We start from the raw sequence: 21,368 nt of genomic DNA on the forward strand, positions 1-21,368 counted from the left end.
GAGAGAGAGAACCAGTCACACACACAGGGAGAGAGGACCAGTCACACACACACAGAGAGAGGACCAGTCACACACACAGAGAGGACCAGTCACACACCCCATCACAACGCTGGTCCTCCCAGTGCCACTCCACCCCATCACAACGCTTGTCCTCCCAGTGCCACTCCACCCCATCACAACGCTGGTCCTCCCAGTGCCACTCCACCCCATCACAACGCTGGTCCTCCCAGTGCCACCCCACCACAACGCTGGTCCTCCCAGTGCCACCCCATCACAACGCTGGTCCTCCCAGTGCCACCCCACCACAACGCTGGTCCTCCCAGTGCCACCCCACCACAACGCTGGTCCTCCCAGTGCCACCCCATCACAACGCTGGTCCTCCCAGTGCCAATCCACCCCATCACAACGCTGGTCCTCCCAGTGCCACCCCACCCCACCACAACGCTGGTCCTCCCAGTGCCACCCCACCCCATCACAACGCTGGTCCTCCCAGTGCCACCCCACCCCATCACAACGCTGGTCCTCCCAGTGCCACCCCACCCCATCACAACGCTGGTCCTCCCAGTGCCACCCCACCCCACCACAACGCTGGTCATCCCAGTGCCACCCCATCACAACGCTGGTCCTCCCAGTGCCACCCCACCACAACGCTGGTCCTCCCAGTGCCACCCCAACGCTGGTCCTCCCAGTGCCACCCCAACGCTGGTCCTCCCAGTGCCACCCCAACGCTGGTCCTCCCAGTGCCACCCCATCACAACGCTGGTCCTCCCAGTGCCACTCCACCCCATCACAACGCTGGTCCTCCCAGTGCCACCCCATCACAACGCTGGTCCTCCCAGTGCCACCCCACCCCACCACAACGCTGGTCCTCCCAGTGCCACCCCACCCCATCACAACGCTGGTCCTCCCAGTGCCACCCCACCACAACGCTGGTCTTCCCAGTAACACCCCATCACAACGCTGGTCCTCCCAGTGCCACCCCACCCCACCCCAACGCTGGTCCTCCCAGTGCCACGCCACCCCATCACAACGCTGGTCCTCCCAGTGCCACCCCATCACAACGCTGGTCCTCCCAGTGCCACCCCATCACAACGCTGGTCCTCCCAGTGCCACCCCACCACAACGCTGGTCCTCCCAGTGCCACCCCACCACAACGCTGGTCCTCCCAGTACCACCCCACCCCATCACAACGCTGGTCCTCCCAGTGCCACCCCACCACAACGCTGGTCCTCCCAGTGCCACCCCACCACAACGCTGGTCCTCCCAGTGCCACCCCACCCCATCACAACGCTGGTCCTCCCAGTGCCACTCCACCCCATCACAACGCTGGTCCTACCAGTGCCACCCCACCCCACCACAACGCTGGTCCTCCCAGTGCCACCCCACCCCATCACAACGCTAGTCCTCCCAGTGCCACCCCACCACAACGCTGGTCCTCCCAGTGCCACCTCATCACAACGCTGGTCCTCCCAGTGCCACCCCACCCCAACGCTGGTCCTCCCAGTGCCACGCCACCCCATCACAACGCTGGTCCTCCCAGTGCCACCCCATCACAACGCTGGTCCTCCCAGTGCCACCCCATCACAACGCTGGTCCTCCCAGTGCCACCCCACCACAACGCTGGTCCTCCCAGTGCCACCCCACCCCATCACAACGCTGGTCCTCCCAGTGCCACCCCACCGCACCACAACGCTGGTCCTCCCAGTGCCACCCCACCCCATCACAACGCTGGTCCTCCCAGTGCCACCCCACCCCATCACAACGCTGGTCCTCCCAGTGCCACCCCACCACAACGCTGGTCCTCCCAGTGCCACCCCACCCCATCACAACGCTGGTCCTCCCAGTGCCACCCCACCCCATCACAACGCTGGTCCTCCCAGTGCCACCCCACCCCATCACAACGCTGGTCCTCCCAGTGCCACCCCACCCCAACGCTGGTCCTCCCAGTGCCACCCCACCACAACGCTGGTCCTCCCAGTGCCACCCCACCACAACGCTGGTCCTCCCAGTGCCACCCCACCACAACGCTGGTCCTCCCAGTGCCACCCCATCACAACGCTGGTCCTCCCAGTGCCACCCCACCCCAACGCTGGTCCTCCCAGTGCCACCCCACCCCACCACAACGCTGGTCCTCCCAGTGCCACCCCACCCCACCACAACGCTGGTCCTCCCAGTGCCACCCCACCACAACGCTGGTCCTCCCAGTGCCACCCCACCCTACCACAACGCTGGTCCTCCCAGTGCCACCCCAACACAACGCTGGTCCTCCCAGTGCCACCCCATCACAACGCTGGTCCTCCCAGTGCCACCCCAACACAACGCTGGTCCTCCCAGTGCCACCCCATCACAACGCTGGTCCTTCCAGTGCCACCCCAACGCTGGTCCTCCCAGTGCCACCCCACCACAACGCTGGTCCTCCCAGTGCCACCCCACCACAACGCTGGTCCTCCCAGTGCCACCCCACCACAACGCTGGTCCTCCCAGTGCCACGCCACCCCACCACAACGCTGGTCCTCCCAGTGCCACCCCACCACAACGCTGGTCCTCCCAGTGCCACCCCACCCCATCACAACGCTGGTCCTCCCAGTGCCACCCCACCCCATCACAACGCTAGTCCTCCCAGTGCCACCCCACCCCATCACAACGCTAGTCCTCCCAGTGCCACCCCACCCCATCACAACGCTAGTCCTCCCAGTGCCACCCCACCACAACGCTGGTCCTCCCAGTGCCACCCCACCACAACGCTGGTCCTCCCAGTGCCACCCCACCACAACGCTGGTCCTCCCAGTGCCACCCCACCACAACGCTGGTCCTCCCAGTGCCACCCCACCACAACGCTGGTCCTCCCAGTGCCACCCCACCACAACGCTGGTCCTCCCAGCGCCACCCCACCACAACGCTGGTCCTCCCAGCGCCACCCCACCACAACGCTGGTCCTCCCAGCGCCACCCCACCCCAACGCTGGTCCTCCCAGTGTCACCCCACCCCAACGCTGGTCCTCCCAGTGCCACCCCACCCCACCACAACGCTGGTCCTCCCAGTGCCACCCCATCACAACGCTGGTCCTCCCAGTGCCACTCCCACCACAACGCTGGTCCTCCCAGTGCCACCCCACCCCACCACAACGCTGGTCCTCCCAGTGCCACCCCACCACAACGCTGGTCCTCCCAGTGCCACCCCAACGCTGGTCCTCCCAGTTCCACCCCATCACAACGCTGGTCCTCCCAGTGCCACCCCACCACAACACTGGTCCTCCCAGTGCCACCCCACCACAACGCTGTAACTTAGACCTGTAGTACCCACTAGGGTTGCACAATTAAATCACATGTATTAAAATTACAGACGGGCCCCCGTTGCCATGCAGACAGACGGGCCCCCGTTGCCATGCAGACAGACGGGCCCCCGTTGCCATGCAGACAGACGGGCCCCCGTTGCCATGCAGACAGACGGGCCCCCGTTGCCATGCAGACAGACGGGCCCCCGTTGCCATGCAGACAGACGGGCCCCCGTTGCCATGCAGACAGACGGGCCCCCGTTGCCATGCAGACAGACGGGCCCCCGTTGCCATGCAGACAGACGGGCCCCCGTTGCCATGCAGACAGACGGGCCCCCGTTGCCATGCAGACAGACGGGCCCCCGTTGCCATGCAGACAGACGGGCCCCCGTTGCCATGCAGACAGACGGGCCCCCGTTGCCATGCAGACAGACGGGCCCCCGTTGCCATGCAGACAGACGGGCCCCCGTTGCCATGCAGACAGACGGGCCCCCGTTGCCATGCAGACAGACGGGCCCCCGTTGCCATGCAGACAGACTATGAAAGCAAGTTCAAGTAACTATGAAAGTAAGTTCAAGTAACTATTAGATTATAACTAGGCCTGCAGCAAAACGATCACCATCACTATCAGGATACAGAAGAAATAGGAAAAATCAGGCCTAACCGTCTGTTACCCTGACGAGAATCAACTGAGAACCTTTTGCAGATATATCTTAATAGTGTTTATCTGTGGCCCCCCAGGGTTAAAAGTACGGTCCGGTACATAAATATCTTCAATGATCATTCACAACACCGCAGCGACTGAAAGAGTACATAGAATTTCAGAGAAGAATGATTTCCAGAACGATGAAAAACCCAGTGTGTATTCCCATTTGGCCTGTCATGTGACCGGACCGGTCCTGATCAAAACCAAGCGGAAGACCGTGTCCCAAATGCCACCCTATATCTAGTGAACTACTTTTCTGTCACAAAGCCAAAAGCATTTATTTATTTATTTTTTATTTAACTTGACAAGTCAGTTAAGAACAAATTCTTATTTACAATGATGGGCCTACCCCGGCCAAATTCGGACGACGCTGGGCCAATTGTGCGCCGCCCTATGGGACTCCCAATCACGGCCGGCTGTGCTATACAGCCTGGAATCGAACCAGGGTCTGTAGTGACGCCTCTAGCACTGAGATGCAGTGCATTTAGACTGCTGCGCCACTCGGGGAGCCCCTAAATAACTATGTCGGGAATAGGGTGCCATTTGGGAGACTGCATCCATCCTCATGTTCCCAGATGGATAATATGGCCCAATCTGAGCCCTGGTCTAAAGTAGTGCACTATATAGGGAATAGGGTGCCATAGGGCTCTTGTCTAAAGTAGTGCACTATAATAGGGAATAGGGTGCCATTTGAGACGCTGACGGGGAACTAAACTGAAGAGGAAACTCCATCACTAAACTGACAAAAGTTGAAATGTATCTGTCGATTAAGGAAGATACAGAAGTCAAACAACATTTCCAATCTTCCCTCACAGCCACAAGGCAGGGGGAAACGGGCAGCTTGGGGGGGAAACGGGCAGCCTGGGTGGTGAAACGGGCAGCCTGGGGGGGAAACGGGCAGCCTGGGGGGGAAACGGGCAGCCTGGGGGGGAAACGGGCAGCCTGGGGGGGAAACGGGCAGCCTGGGGGGGAAACGGGAAGCCTGGGGGGGAAACGGGCAGCCGGCGGGGGGGGGGGGGGGGCAGCCTGGGTGGTGAAACGGGGAGCCGGGGGGGAAACGGGCAGCCTAGGGGGGAAACGGGCAGCTTGGGGGGGAAACGGGGAGCCGGGGGCGGGCAGCCTGGGGGGGAAACGGGCAGCCTGGGGGGGAAACGGGCAGCCTGGGGGGGAAACGGGCAGCCTGGGGGGGAAACGGGCAGCCTGGGGGGGAAACGGGCAGCCTGGGGGGGAAACGGGCAGCCTGGGGGGGAAACGGGCAGCCTGGGGGGGAAACGGGCAGCCTGGGGGGGAAACGGGCAGCCTGGGGGGGAAACGGGCAGCCTAGGGGGGAAACGGGTAGCCTAGGGGGGAAACGGTCTACATCGGGAACTCAGAGGAATGAAAAAGAGGAACTAAAAACATAAATGCAAAGTTGAACAAAATGGCATCCATTATTACAACTGCTGAACACCTACATGATATATCGGACAGGTATTATACATGTCTCAAATCAATCCACTGTTGGTGACCACACCAAGCTCTCACACACACACACACACACACACACACGAAAAACTAAAACAGACATCTTACCTGTGTGTAGTCAAAATCCGAGAGAGGAGCTATGCTTTTGATGTATTCGATTCTGAACTGGTCTTCGGGGTTGGCTAGAGTGACTGGGGGTATCAAGGTGCTCATGGCTGACACTATCGTCTGGAAGGAGGAGAAACACACCAGCGTTAAAATGGATGAATACAGGATAAATAAGATCATAAGCTTATTCGAAGAAAAAAAAAATCAGGGAAATAGGATTGGGGTGTCCAATCTAACACAAGGCTGCATCTCAGGTGGCACCCTATTCCCCATGTAGTGCCCCTGGGCTCCTGTCAACGACAGAAGGACTCTAGGTTGTCATCTGGCTCCGTCCCGTACACCTTTCGGTTATTGGCCCCCAGGGTAAGAGCATTGGGTCAAAAGGTCCCTGGGTTGAATCCCTGAGACATCTAGGTGAAACATCTGCTGATGTGCCCTCGAGCAAAGGACTTATCCTGAATTGCTCCTGTAAGTTGCTCTGGATAAGAGTATCTGCTAAATGACAAAAATGTAAAATGTCCAAAGTACTGCGCTGTACAGTATAGGGAACAGGGCCCTGATATAAAGTACTGCACTATACAGTATAGGGAACTGGGCCCTGATCTAAAGTACTGCACTATACAGTATAGGGAACAGGGCCCTGATATAAAGTACTGCACTATACAGTATAGGGAACTGGGCCCTGATCTAAAGTACTGCACTATACAGTATAGGGAACAGGGCCCTGATATAAAGTACTGCACTATACAGTATAGGGAACTGGGCCCTGATCTAAAGTACTGCACTATACAGTATAGGGAACAGGGCCCTGATATAAAGTACTGCACTATACAGTATAGGGAACTGGGCCCTGATCTAAAGTACTGCACTATACAGTATAGGTAACTGGGCCCTGATATAAAGTACTGCACTATACAGTATAGGGAACAGGGCCCTGATCTAAAGTACTGCACTATACAGTATAGGGAACAGGGCCCTGATCTAAAGTACTGCACTATACAGTATAGGGAACAGGGCCCTGATCTAAAGTACTGCACTATACAGTATAGGGAACAGGGCCCTGATCTAAAGTACTGCACTATACAGTATAGGTAACTGGGCCCTGATCTAAAGTACTGCACTATACAGTATAGGTAACTGGGCCCTGATCTAAAGTACTGCACTATACAGTATAGGTAACTGGGCCCTGATCTAAAGTACTGCACTATACAGTATAGGTAACTGGGCCCTGATCTAAAGTACTGCACTATACAGTATAGGTAACTGGGCCCTGATCTAAAGTACTGCACTATACAGTATAGGTAACTGGGCCCTGATCTAAAGTACTGCACTATACAGTATAGGTAACTGGGCCCTGATCTAAAGTACTGCACTATACAGTATAGGTAACTGGGCCCTGATCTAAAGTACTGCACTATACAGTATAGGGAACAGGGCCCTGATCTAAAGTACTGCACTATACAGTATAGGGAACAGGGCCCTGATCTAAAGTACTGCACTATACAGTATAGGGAACAGGGCCCTGATCTAAAGTACTGCACTATACAGTATAGGTAACTGGGCCCTGATCTAAAGTACTGCACTATACAGTATAGGGAACAGGGCCCTGATCTAAAGTACTGCACTATACAGTATAGGGAACAGGGCCCTGATCTAAAGTACTGCACTATACAGTATAGGGAACAGGGCCCTGATCTAAAGTACTGCACTATACAGTATAGGGAACAGGGCCCTGATCTAAAGTACTGCACTATACAGTATAGGGAACTGGGCCCTGATCTAAAGTACTGCACTATACAGTATAGGGAACAGGGCCCTGATCTAAAGTACTGCACTATACAGTATAGGGAACAGGGCCCTGATCTAAAGTACTGCACTATACAGTATAGGGAACTGGGCCCTGATCTAAAGTACTGCACTATACAGTATAGGGAACAGGGCCCTGATCTAAAGTACTGCACTATACAGTATAGGGAACTGGGCCCTGATCTAAAGTACTGCACTATACAGTATAGGGAACTGGGCCCTGATCTAAAGTACTGCACTATACAGTATAGGGAACTGGGCCCTGATCTAAAGTACTGCACTATACAGTATAGGGAACAGGGCCCTGATCTAAAGTACTGCACTATACAGTATAGGGAACTGGGCCCTGATCTAAAGTACTGCACTATACAGTATAGGGAACTGGGCACTGATATAAAGTACTGCACTATACAGTATAGGGAACTGGGCCCTGATATAAAGTACTGCACTATACAGTATAGGTAACTGGGCCCTGATCTAAAGTACTGCACTATACAGTATAGGGAACAGGGCCCTGATCTAAAGTACTGCACTATACAGTATAGGGAACTGGGCCCTGATCTAAAGTACTGCACTATACAGTATAGGGAACTGGGCCCTGATCTAAAGTACTGCACTATACAGTATAGGGAACAGGGCCCTGATCTAAAGTACTGCACTATACAGTATAGGGAACTGGGCCCTGATCTAAAGTACTGCACTATACAGTATAGGGAACAGGGCCCTGATCTAAAGTACTGCACTATACAGTATAGATAACTGGGCCCTGATCTAAAGTACTGCACTATACAGTATAGGGAACAGGGCCCTGATCTAAAGTACTGCACTATACAGTATAGGGAACAGGGCCCTGATCTAAAGTACTGCACTATACAGTATAGGTAACTGGGCCCTGATCTAAAGTACTGCACTATACAGTATAGGGAACAGGGCCCTGATCTAAAGTACTGCACTATACAGTATAGATAACTGGGCCCTGATCTAAAGTACTGCACTATACAGTATAGGGAACAGGGCCCTGATCTAAAGTACTGCACTATACAGTATAGATAACTGGGCCCTGATCTAAAGTACTGCACTATACAGTATAGGGAACTGGGCCCTGATCTAAAGTACTGCACTATACAGTATAGGTAACTGGGCCCTGATCTAAAGTACTGCACTATACAGTATAGGGAACAGGGCCCTGATCTAAAGTACTGCACTATACAGTATAGGGAACAGGGCCCTGATCTAAAGTACTGCACTATACAGTATAGGGAACTGGGCCCTGATCTAAAGTACTGCACTATACAGTATAGGGAACAGGGCCCTGATCTAAAGTACTGCACTATACAGTATAGGGAACTGGGCCCTGATCTAAAGTACTGCACTATACAGTATAGGGAACTGGGCCCTGATCTAAAGTACTGCACTATACAGTATAGGGAACAGGGCCCTGATCTAAAGTACTGCACTATACAGTATAGGTAACTGGGCCCTGATCTAAAGTACTGCACTATACAGTATAGGGAACAGGGCCCTGATCTAAAGTACTGCACTATACAGTATAGATAACTGGGCCCTGATCTAAAGTACTGCACTATACAGTATAGGGAACAGGGCCCTGATCTAAAGTACTGCACTATACAGTATAGATAACTGGGCCCTGATCTAAAGTACTGCACTATACAGCATAGATAACTGGGCCCTGATCTAAAGTACTGCACTATACAGTATAGGGAACAGGGCCCTGATCTAAAGTAGTGCACTATACAGTATAGGTAACTGGGCCCTGATCTAAAGTACTGCACTATACAGTATAGGGAACAGGGCCCTGATCTAAAGTAGTGCACTATACAGTATAGGTAACTGGGCCCTGATCTAAAGTAGTGCACTATACAGTATAGGGAACAGGGCCCTGATCTAAAGTACTGCACTATACAGTATAGGGAACTGGGCCCTGATCTAAAGTACTGCACTATACAGTATAGGGAACTGGGCCCTGATCTAAAGTACTGCACTATACAGTATAGGGAACTGGGCCCTGATCTAAAGTACTGCACTATACAGTATAGGTAACTGGGCCCTGATCTAAAGTACTGCACTATACAGTATAGGGAACTGGGCCCTGATCTAAAGTACTGCGCTGTACAGTATAGGTAACTGGGCCCTGATCTAAAGTACTGCACTATACAGTATAGGGAACTGGGCCCTGATCTAAAGTACTGCACTATACAGTATAGGGAACTGGGCCCTGATCTAAAGTACTGCACTATACAGTATAGGTAACTGGGCCCTGATCTAAAGTACTGCACTATACAGTATAGGGAACTGGGCCCTGATCTAAAGTACTGCACTATACAGTATAGGGAACTGGGCCCTGATCTAAAGTACTGCACTATACAGTATAGGGAACTGGGCCCTGATCTAAAGTACTGCACTATACAGTATAGGGAACTGGGCCCTGATCTAAAGTACTGCACTATACAGTATAGGGAACTGGGCCCTGATCTAAAGTACTGCACTATACAGTATAGGGAACTGGGCCCTGATCTAAAGTACTGCACTATACAGTATAGGGAACTGGGCCCTGATCTAAAGTACTGCACTATACAGTATAGGGAACTGGGCCCTGATCTAAAGTACTGCACTATACAGTATAGGGAACTGGGCCCTGATCTAAAGTACTGCACTATACAGTATAGGGAACTGGGCCCTGATCTAAAGTACTGCACTATACAGTATAGGGAACTGGGCCCTGATCTAAAGTACTGCACTATACAGTATAGGGAACTGGGCCCTGATCTAAAGTACTGCACTATACAGTATAGGGAACTGGGCCCTGATCTAAAGTACTGCACTATACAGTATAGGGAACTGGGCCCTGATCTAAAGTACTGCACTATACAGTATAGGGAACTGGGCCCTGATCTAAAGTACTGCACTATACAGTATAGGGAACTGGGCCCTGATCTAAAGTACTGCACTATACAGTATAGGGAACTGGGCCCTGATCTAAAGTACTGCACTATACAGTATAGGGAACTGGGCCCTGATCTAAAGTACTGCACTATACAGTATAGGGAACAGGGCCCTGATCTAAAGTACTGCACTATACAGTATAGGGAACTGGGCCCTGATCTAAAGTACTGCACTATACAGTATAGGGAACAGGGCCCTGATCTAAAGTACTGCACTATACAGTATAGGGAACTGGGCCCTGATATAAAGTACTGCACTATACAGTATAGGGAACTGGGCCCTGATCTAAAGTAGTGCACTATACAGTATAGGGAACAGGGCCCTGATCTAAAGTAGTGCACTATACAGTATAGGGAACTGGGCCCTGATCTAAAGTACTGCACTATACAGTATAGGGAACAGGGCCCTGATCTAAAGTACTGCACTATACAGTATAGGTAACTGGGCCCTGATCTAAAGTACTGCACTATACAGTATAGGTAACTGGGCCCTGATCTAAAGTACTGGGCTATACAGTATAGGGAACTGGGCCCTGATCTAAAGTACTGCACTATACAGTATAGGGAACAGGGCCCTGATCTAAAGTACTGCACTATACAGTATAGGGAACAGGGCCCTGATCTAAAGTACTGCACTATACAGTATAGGGAACAGGGCCCTGATCTAAAGTACTGCACTATACAGTATAGGGAACAGGGCCCTGATCTAAAGTACTGCACTATACAGTATAGGGAACAGGGCCCTGATCTAAAGTACTGCACTATACAGTATAGGGAACAGGGCCCTGATCTAAAGTACTGCACTATACAGTATAGGTAACTGGGCCCTGATCTAAAGTACTGCACTATACAGTATAGGGAACAGGGCCCTGATCTAAAGTACTGCACTATACAGTATAGGGAACAGGGCCCTGATCTAAAGTACTGCACTATACAGTATAGGGAACAGGGCCCTGATCTAAAGTACTGCACTATACAGTATAGGGAACAGGGCCCTGATCTAAAGTACTGCACTATACAGTATAGGGAACTGGGCCCTGATCTAAAGTACTGCACTATACAGTATAGGGAACAGGGCCCTGATCTAAAGTACTGCACTATACAGTATAGGGAACAGGGCCCTGATCTAAAGTACTGCACTATACAGTATAGGGAACTGGGCCCTGATCTAAAGTACTGCACTATACAGTATAGGGAACAGGGCCCTGATCTAAAGTACTGCACTATACAGTATAGGGAACTGGGCCCTGATCTAAAGTACTGCACTATACAGTATAGGGAACTGGGCCCTGATCTAAAGTACTGCACTATACAGTATAGGGAACTGGGCCCTGATCTAAAGTACTGCACTATACAGTATAGGGAACAGGGCCCTGATCTAAAGTACTGCACTATACAGTATAGGGAACTGGGCCCTGATCTAAAGTACTGCACTATACAGTATAGGGAACTGGGCACTGATATAAAGTACTGCACTATACAGTATAGGGAACTGGGCCCTGATATAAAGTACTGCACTATACAGTATAGGTAACTGGGCCCTGATCTAAAGTACTGCACTATACAGTATAGGGAACAGGGCCCTGATCTAAAGTACTGCACTATACAGTATAGGGAACTGGGCCCTGATCTAAAGTACTGCACTATACAGTATAGGGAACTGGGCCCTGATCTAAAGTACTGCACTATACAGTATAGGGAACAGGGCCCTGATCTAAAGTACTGCACTATACAGTATAGGGAACTGGGCCCTGATCTAAAGTACTGCACTATACAGTATAGGGAACAGGGCCCTGATCTAAAGTACTGCACTATACAGTATAGATAACTGGGCCCTGATCTAAAGTACTGCACTATACAGTATAGGGAACAGGGCCCTGATCTAAAGTACTGCACTATACAGTATAGGGAACAGGGCCCTGATCTAAAGTACTGCACTATACAGTATAGGTAACTGGGCCCTGATCTAAAGTACTGCACTATACAGTATAGGGAACAGGGCCCTGATCTAAAGTACTGCACTATACAGTATAGATAACTGGGCCCTGATCTAAAGTACTGCACTATACAGTATAGGGAACAGGGCCCTGATCTAAAGTACTGCACTATACAGTATAGATAACTGGGCCCTGATCTAAAGTACTGCACTATACAGTATAGGGAACTGGGCCCTGATCTAAAGTACTGCACTATACAGTATAGGTAACTGGGCCCTGATCTAAAGTACTGCACTATACAGTATAGGGAACAGGGCCCTGATCTAAAGTACTGCACTATACAGTATAGGGAACAGGGCCCTGATCTAAAGTACTGCACTATACAGTATAGGGAACTGGGCCCTGATCTAAAGTACTGCACTATACAGTATAGGGAACAGGGCCCTGATCTAAAGTACTGCACTATACAGTATAGGGAACTGGGCCCTGATCTAAAGTACTGCACTATACAGTATAGGGAACTGGGCCCTGATCTAAAGTACTGCACTATACAGTATAGGGAACAGGGCCCTGATCTAAAGTACTGCACTATACAGTATAGGTAACTGGGCCCTGATCTAAAGTACTGCACTATACAGTATAGGGAACAGGGCCCTGATCTAAAGTACTGCACTATACAGTATAGATAACTGGGCCCTGATCTAAAGTACTGCACTATACAGTATAGGGAACAGGGCCCTGATCTAAAGTACTGCACTATACAGTATAGATAACTGGGCCCTGATCTAAAGTACTGCACTATACAGCATAGATAACTGGGCCCTGATCTAAAGTACTGCACTATACAGTATAGGGAACAGGGCCCTGATCTAAAGTAGTGCACTATACAGTATAGGTAACTGGGCCCTGATCTAAAGTACTGCACTATACAGTATAGGGAACAGGGCCCTGATCTAAAGTAGTGCACTATACAGTATAGGTAACTGGGCCCTGATCTAAAGTAGTGCACTATACAGTATAGGGAACAGGGCCCTGATCTAAAGTACTGCACTATACAGTATAGGGAACTGGGCCCTGATCTAAAGTACTGCACTATACAGTATAGGGAACTGGGCCCTGATCTAAAGTACTGCACTATACAGTATAGGGAACTGGGCCCTGATCTAAAGTACTGCACTATACAGTATAGGTAACTGGGCCCTGATCTAAAGTACTGCACTATACAGTATAGGGAACTGGGCCCTGATCTAAAGTACTGCGCTGTACAGTATAGGTAACTGGGCCCTGATCTAAAGTACTGCACTATACAGTATAGGGAACTGGGCCCTGATCTAAAGTACTGCACTATACAGTATAGGGAACTGGGCCCTGATCTAAAGTACTGCACTATACAGTATAGGTAACTGGGCCCTGATCTAAAGTACTGCACTATACAGTATAGGGAACTGGGCCCTGATCTAAAGTACTGCACTATACAGTATAGGGAACTGGGCCCTGATCTAAAGTACTGCGCTATACAGTATAGGGAACTGGGCCCTGATCTAAAGTACTGCACTATACAGTATAGGTAACTGGGCCCTGATCTAAAGTACTGCACTATACAGTATAGGGAACTGGGCCCTGATCTAAAGTACTGCACTATACAGTATAGGGAACTGGGCCCTGATCTAAAGTACTGCACTATACAGTATAGGGAACTGGGCCCTGATCTAAAGTACTGCACTATACAGTATAGGGAACTGGGCCCTGATCTAAAGTACTGCACTATACAGTATAGGGAACTGGGCCCTGATCTAAAGTACTGCACTATACAGTATAGGGAACTGGGCCCTGATCTAAAGTACTGCACTATACAGTATAGGGAACTGGGCCCTGATCTAAAGTACTGCACTATACAGTATAGGGAACTGGGCCCTGATCTAAAGTACTGCACTATACAGTATAGGGAACTGGGCCCTGATCTAAAGTACTGCGCTGTACAGTATAGGGAACTGGGCCCTGATCTAAAGTACTGCACTATACAGTATAGGGAACTGGGCCCTGATCTAAAGTACTGCACTATACAGTATAGGGAACAGGGCCCTGATCTAAAGTACTGCACTATACAGTATAGGGAACTGGGCCCTGATCTAAAGTACTGCACTATACAGTATAGGGAACTGGGCCCTGATCTAAAGTACTGCGCTGTACAGTATAGGGAACTGGGCCCTGATCTAAAGTACTGCACTATACAGTATAGGGAACTGGGCCCTGATCTAAAGTACTGCACTATACAGTATAGGGAACTGGGCCCTGATCTAAAGTACTGCACTATACAGTATAGGGAACTGGGCCCTGATCTAAAGTACTGCACTATACAGTATAGGGAACTGGGCCCTGATCTAAAGTACTGCACTATACAGTATAGGGAACTGGGCCCTGATCTAAAGTAGTGCACTATACAGTATAGGGAACTGGGCCCTGATCTAAAGTACTGCACTATACAGTATAGGGAACTGGGCCCTGATCTAAAGTACTGCACTGTACAGTATAGGGAACTGGGCCCTGATCTAAAGTACTGCACTATACAGTATAGGGAACTGGGCCCTGATCTAAAGTACTGCACTATACAGCATAGGGAACTGGGCCCTGATCTAAAGTACTGCACTATACAGTATAGGGAACTGGGCACTGATATAAAGTACTGCACTATACAGTATAGGGAACTGGGCCCTGATATAAAGTACTGCACTATACAGTATAGGGAACTGGGCCCTGATCTAAAGTACTGCACTATACAGTATAGGGAACAGGGCCCTGATCTAAAGTACTGCACTATACAGTATAGGGAACTGGGCCCTGATCTAAAGTACTGCACTATACAGTATAGGGAACAGGGCCCTGATCTAAAGTACTGCGCTGTACAGTATAGGTAACTGGGCCCTGATATAAAGTACTGCACTATACAGTATAGGGAACTGGGCCCTGATCTAAAGTAGTGCACTATACAGTATAGGGAACAGGGCCCTGATCTAAAGTAGTGCACTATACAGTATAGGGAACTGGGCCCTGATCTAAAGTACTGCACTATACAGTATAGGGAACAGGGCCCTGATCTAAAGTACTGCACTATACAGTATAGGGAACTGGGCCCTGATCTAAAGTACTGCACTATACAGTATAGGGAACTGGGCCCTGATCTAAAGTACTGCACTATACAGTATAGGGAACTGGGCCCTGATCTAAAGTACTGCACTATACAGTATAGGGAACTGGGCCCTGATCTAAAGTACTGCACTATACAGTATAGGGAACTGGGCCCTGATCTAAAGTAGTGCACTATACAGTATAGGGAACTGGGCCCTGATCTAAAGTACTGGGCTATACAGTATAGGGAACTGGGCCCTGATCTAAAGTACTGCACTATACAGTATAGGGAACTGGGCCCTGATCTAAAGTACTGCACTATACAGTATAGGGAACAGGGCCCTGATCTAAAGTACTGCACTATACAGTATAGGGAACTGGGCCCTGATCTAAAGTAGTGCACTATACAGTATAGGGAACAGGGCCCTGATCTAAAGTAGTGCACTATACAGTATAGGGAACTGGGCCCTGATCTAAAGTACTGCACTATACCGTATAGGGAACAGGGTACCATTTGGAACGCAGACTGAGTAATCCAGTAACCCACGAGTTGAATTTTTTTTTTAAACAGGAAAGACACAGATTAATAATATCCTACTCACCACTATCGCATCCTTCACGTTTTTCCGAATATCTTGTATTTTCTGTTTCTTTTCTCTGTCAAAAGGAGGACAGAATACAGGCGTGAGGAGACAGTAAGATATCTCTACCAGATATCTCTACAACTGTAGTCCTATGTAATTTAGACAGTAAGATATCTCTACCAGTACAACTGTAGTCCTATGTAACTCAGGCAGTAAGATATCTCTACCAGTACAACTGTAGTCCTATGTAACTCAGACAGTATGATATCTCTACCAGTACAACTGTAGTCCTATGTAACTCAGACAGTAAGATATATCTACAACTGTAGTCCTATGTAACTCAGACAGTAAGATATCTCTACCAGTACAACTGTAGTCCTATGTAACTCAGACAGTAAGATATCTCTACCAGTACAACTGTAGTCCTATGTAACTCAGACAGTAAGATATATCTACAACTGTAGTCCTATGTAACTCAGACAGTAAGATATCTCTACCAGTAGAACTGTAGTACTATGTAACTCAGACAGACAGTAAGACATCTCTACCAGTAGAACTGTAGTCCTATGTAACTCAGGCAGTATGATATCTCTACCAGTACAACTGTAGTCCTATGTAACTCAGGCAGTAAGATATCTCTACCAGTACAACTGTAGTCCTATGTAACTCAGACAGTAAGATATCTCTACAACTGTAGTCCTATGTAACTCAGACAGTAAGATATCTCTACCAGTACAACTGTAGTCCTATGTAACTCAGACAGTATGATACCTCTACCAGTACAACTGTAGTCCTATGTAACTCAGGCAGTATGATATCTCTACCAGTACAACTGTAGTCCTATGTAACTCAGACAGGCAGTAAGATATCTCTACCAGTACAACTGTAGTCCTATGTAACTCAGACAGTAAGATATCTCTACAACTGTAGTCCCATGTAACTCAGACAGTAAGATATCTCTACAACTGTAGTCCTATGTAACTCAGGCAGTAAGATATCTCTACCAGTACAACTGTAGTCCTATGTAACTCAGACAGTAAGATATCTCTACCAGTACAACTGTAGTCCTATGTAACTCAGACAGTAAGATATCTCTACCAGTACAACTGTAGTCCTATGTAACTCAGACAGGCAGTAAGTTCTCTACCAGTACAACTGTAGTCCTATGTAACTCAGACAGTAAGATATCTCTACAACTGTAGTCCTATGTAACTCAGACAGTAAGATATCTCTACAACTGTAGTCCTATGTAACTCAGACAGTATGATATCTCTACCAGTACAACTGTAGTCCTATGTAACTCAGACAGTAAGATATCTCTACCAGTACAACTGTAGTCCTATGTAACTCAGACAGTAAGATATCTCTACAACTGTAGTCCTATGTAACTCAGACAGTAAGATATCTCTACAACTGTAGTCCTATGTAACTCAGGCAGTAAGATATCTCTACCAGTACAACTGTAGTCCTATGTAACTCAGACAGTAAGATATCTCTACCAGTACAACTGTAGTCCTATGTAACTCAGACAGTATGATATCTCTACCAGTACAACTGTAGTCCTATGTAACTCAGACAGACAGTAAGATATCTCTACCAGTACAACTGTAGTCCTATGTAACTCAGACAGTAAGATATCTCTACAACTGTAGTCCTATGTAACTCAGGCAGTAAGATATCTCTACCAGTACAACTGTAGTCCTATGTAACTCAGACAGTAAGATATCTCTACCAGTACAACTGTAGTCCTATGTAACTCAGGCAGTAAGATATCTCTACCAGTACAACCGTAGTCCTATGTAACTCAGACAGACATAGGCCTCTGTCTCTATCACAGGCACAGAAGGCCTTGCAGCAAAATACATTATCCATAGACATAGGCCTCTCCCCAATAATAGTCAACATAGCTATGACATACATAACAGTAAACAATGTGACTGCAGTAATAACAGGCAGATCTCATGTCTCACATGCAGAAGCCTATATAGCCTATATTGGTGTCTGCTGTAAGCAGAGAGAGCGAGAGAGATAGACAGAGACAGACAGACAGAGACAGAGACAGAGACAGAGAGAGCTCAGTGATAGTGCTAGAGGTAGCCGCCTGGCTGTACAGTACATTTGAGTGTTGGTCACTGATAGGAGGGGGCCTAGGCTCTGCAGTGCCTGAGGAAAATCCATTCAGTTCTCTACAGCCTATTATCATCTTGACAGTCTCACCCAAAGGCAGGGAGACTGTGAGTATAACCAAATATGTTATGAAATGGGTGTATATATATATATATATCTGGGCCTATGTGTCAAATGGAGATGCAGTAGGACCTGTAACAACAGTGGATAACATGTACTCACTCTGCATTAAAACCATTGACGTGTAGAATCCTCATCTGTTTCACAATAGTACTTTTCCCGGACTCTCCAGCACCTTCGGGAATGAAGCAAACAGGAGGACAAAACGTTACAATATGTTTGCTGATAACGGAACGATAAAAAATGGGTAATCTTGTTACCGTTCAAAATGAATAAGAATGTTGTCAAAACGAAGCAAATAGCTAGGCTTCGCTTCCATCAATATCCCCCCCCCCCCCCCCCCCCCCCCCCCCCCTCCCCATGACATATAGCGAGAGCTTTCAAATACGTAATAGGGTAATTTAATGAAGGATATTTTAGATCACACCGTGTTCGGGCCAAGCCGTTTATATAACCTTACCCAGTAATAACAGCCGGTGCGTTGCTTTATATGCTTGTCTTTCTTTCTGCAACAGTTTTTCAATTTTTTTATTCGCCTCTCGTTGTGCCTTTTCGTCGATGCGTTGATCTTCAGTCTTGCTGTTGCCCAAACAACCCATATCTTCCGTTAACTTACCTCGTCTATCGAAAATATTAAATACACTAAGACGTTATAATAATAAATGTAAAAAATAAATAAAAAACAATGATGTGAAAGAAAACCTGTGCGACGCTTCTCCGCCGTTGGGAGGGCTATGTTCTTCCTCCCCGCTACGAATCCTTTTTAGCCCCAACCAACAGGACCTTCCCTCCGCATCCAAACAAATTCTTGATTCGCCCCTTCAAAATCCCTCGAATCGTTGAAATAACCGAGATATACACAAAATAACGACGGTTTATATTTCTGGAAACAGGCCAAGTGTTTCTCTCGTTCCTTCCCTCTTCTCAGTGTGTGTCTATTTGGTGTTTTTAACTCAGCACTGCCTCTCTCTGTTGTACCAGGAAGTAGCCGTGCACCGAACCCCAGAGAAGCCTTCCTCTGTTACAACGTAACAACACTGCAGCTCACTCACACACACTTACAATCCGCTCACATATCATTGTATCGTTTCTGTGAGAAGGGTAGGAGGGTCATTACAATCACATGTGTCACCCAAAAACTTCCTGAGGCTAGTTTATCAGCCCTAAAAACGAAGAGAGGGGAGAGAGTATCCGTTTGCACCAGACAAGCTTGGCAGGAAGTTAGGGTCTTTCTATCGACCGAGTGTCGGCTAGATCGAGTGCGTTGGGATTGTCCTGATCTCCGGTGTAGCTTGTCAATCGTAAGTAATAACACACGATAACACACACAGCTTATCAGTCACTTACACTAAAGGCCTCCTAAACCAACCCCTAAAAAAATATATTTTTGAAAAAGTCAAAAGTTACAACTGTACACGGTCTGAAAGCCCCAAAACAACTTCCCCCACGGCTCAGTCTGCCTCGGTAGTCCACTCCTGCTGTCGTCACTTTCTCCGTGGTTTTCTATTTATATTGTGCGCGTGTGCAACAGAGCCCCTCTGCTCCAAAAAAACATTAGCGATCACCCGTGGGAAAGCGGGTTCACGGCAATTCTCCACACCGGCGCGCAACTGACAGCTCAGCCGCTGACCTAGAGGGCCGGGGTATGTACACAGTAACTAGGCTACTGCGCATGTTCAAAGACCTTTACGGTCCGGCCTGTTTAAATGGCGTCGGACGGGCTGATAGATGGTGTATGTTTGTTTTAGTAGGTTTCTATTTTAAGATGTTTGTATTGTATCGCAAAATAAAAAATATGTCCACGATGTCATTTTTACTGTAGCAATGGATAATAGCAAATATCCTACAGACAGGGAGAAAAGAATCCAAGAGAATGATACTAAAAACCTCTGCTTACATCCACCACTAAATCCACTATTATTACTACATCCACTACTATTACTAAATCACCTACCATTACTAATATTACTACATCACCTACCATTACTACATCCACTACCATTACTACATCCACTACCATTACTACATCCACTACCATTACTACATCCACTACCATTACTACATCCACTACTATTACTACCATTACTACAGCCTCCACTACCATTACTACATCCACTACCATTACTACATCCACTACCATTACTACATCCACTACCATTACTACATCCACTACCATTACTACATCCACTACCATTACTACATCCACTACCATTACTAAATTACCTACCATTACTACATCCACTACCATTACTACCATTACTACATCCACTACCATTACTAAATTACCTACCATTACTACATCCACTACCATTACTACCATTACTACATCCACTACCATTACTATTATTACTACATCCACTACCATTACTACATCCACTACCATTACTACATCCACTACCATTACTACATCCACTACCATTACTACATCCACTACCATTACTACATCCTTCTCCACCATTACTAAATCCGCCACCATTACTACATCATCCACCACCATTACTACATCCTCCACCACCATTACTACATCCTCCGCCATTACTACATCCTACACCACCATTACTACATCCTCCACCATTACTACATCCTCCACCACCATTACGACATCCTCCACCATTACGACATCCTCCACCATTACGACATCCTCCACCATTACGACATCCTCCACCATTACTAAATCCTCCACCATTACGACATCCTCCACCATTACGACATCCTCCACCATTACTACATCCGCCACCACCATTAATACATCCTCCTCCACCATTAATACATCCTCCTCCACCATTAAGACATCCTCCTCCACCATTACTAAATCCTCCACCATTACGACATCCTCCACCATTACGACATCCTCCACCATTACGACATCCGCCACCACCATTACGGCATCCTCCACCATTACTACACCCTCCTCCACCATTACGACATCCTCCACCATTACTACATCCTCCACCACCATTACGACATCCTCCACCACCATTACGACATCCTCCACCATTACGACATCCTCCACCACCATTACGACATCCTCCACCACCATTACGACATCCTCCACCACCATTACTACATCCTCCACCACCATTACGACATCCTCCACCACCATTACGACATCCTCCACCACCATTACGACATCCTCCACCACCATTACGACAT

General features: G+C 48.5%; 1 protein-coding gene across 2 annotated transcripts in view; it reads right to left on the minus strand.

Annotated features, from left to right (window-relative positions):
- Positions 1-21,368, minus strand: part of LOC129823564 (guanine nucleotide-binding protein G(olf) subunit alpha) — a 175,307-nt gene that overhangs the window by 110,137 nt on the left and 43,802 nt on the right. Inside the window, exons 1-4 of one of the 2 annotated variants that reach the window (XM_055882394.1) lie at positions 18,676-18,862; positions 18,318-18,390; positions 15,987-16,041; positions 5,553-5,672 (exon numbers count right to left, since the gene is read on the minus strand). In XM_055882394.1, the coding sequence (XP_055738369.1) occupies positions 5,553-5,672; positions 15,987-16,041; positions 18,318-18,390; positions 18,676-18,814 (387 nt within the window). In that variant the 5' untranslated portion in view covers positions 18,815-18,862. Of the gene's footprint in view, positions 1-5,552; positions 5,673-15,986; positions 16,042-18,317; positions 18,391-18,675; positions 18,863-21,368 lie in introns of those variants that run through there. The other variant, XM_055882393.1, reaches the window with a different exon arrangement.

Source organism: Salvelinus fontinalis, chromosome 26 (assembly GCF_029448725.1).
Source record: "Salvelinus fontinalis isolate EN_2023a chromosome 26, ASM2944872v1, whole genome shotgun sequence".
Classification (NCBI taxonomy): domain Eukaryota; kingdom Metazoa; phylum Chordata; class Actinopteri; order Salmoniformes; family Salmonidae; genus Salvelinus; species Salvelinus fontinalis.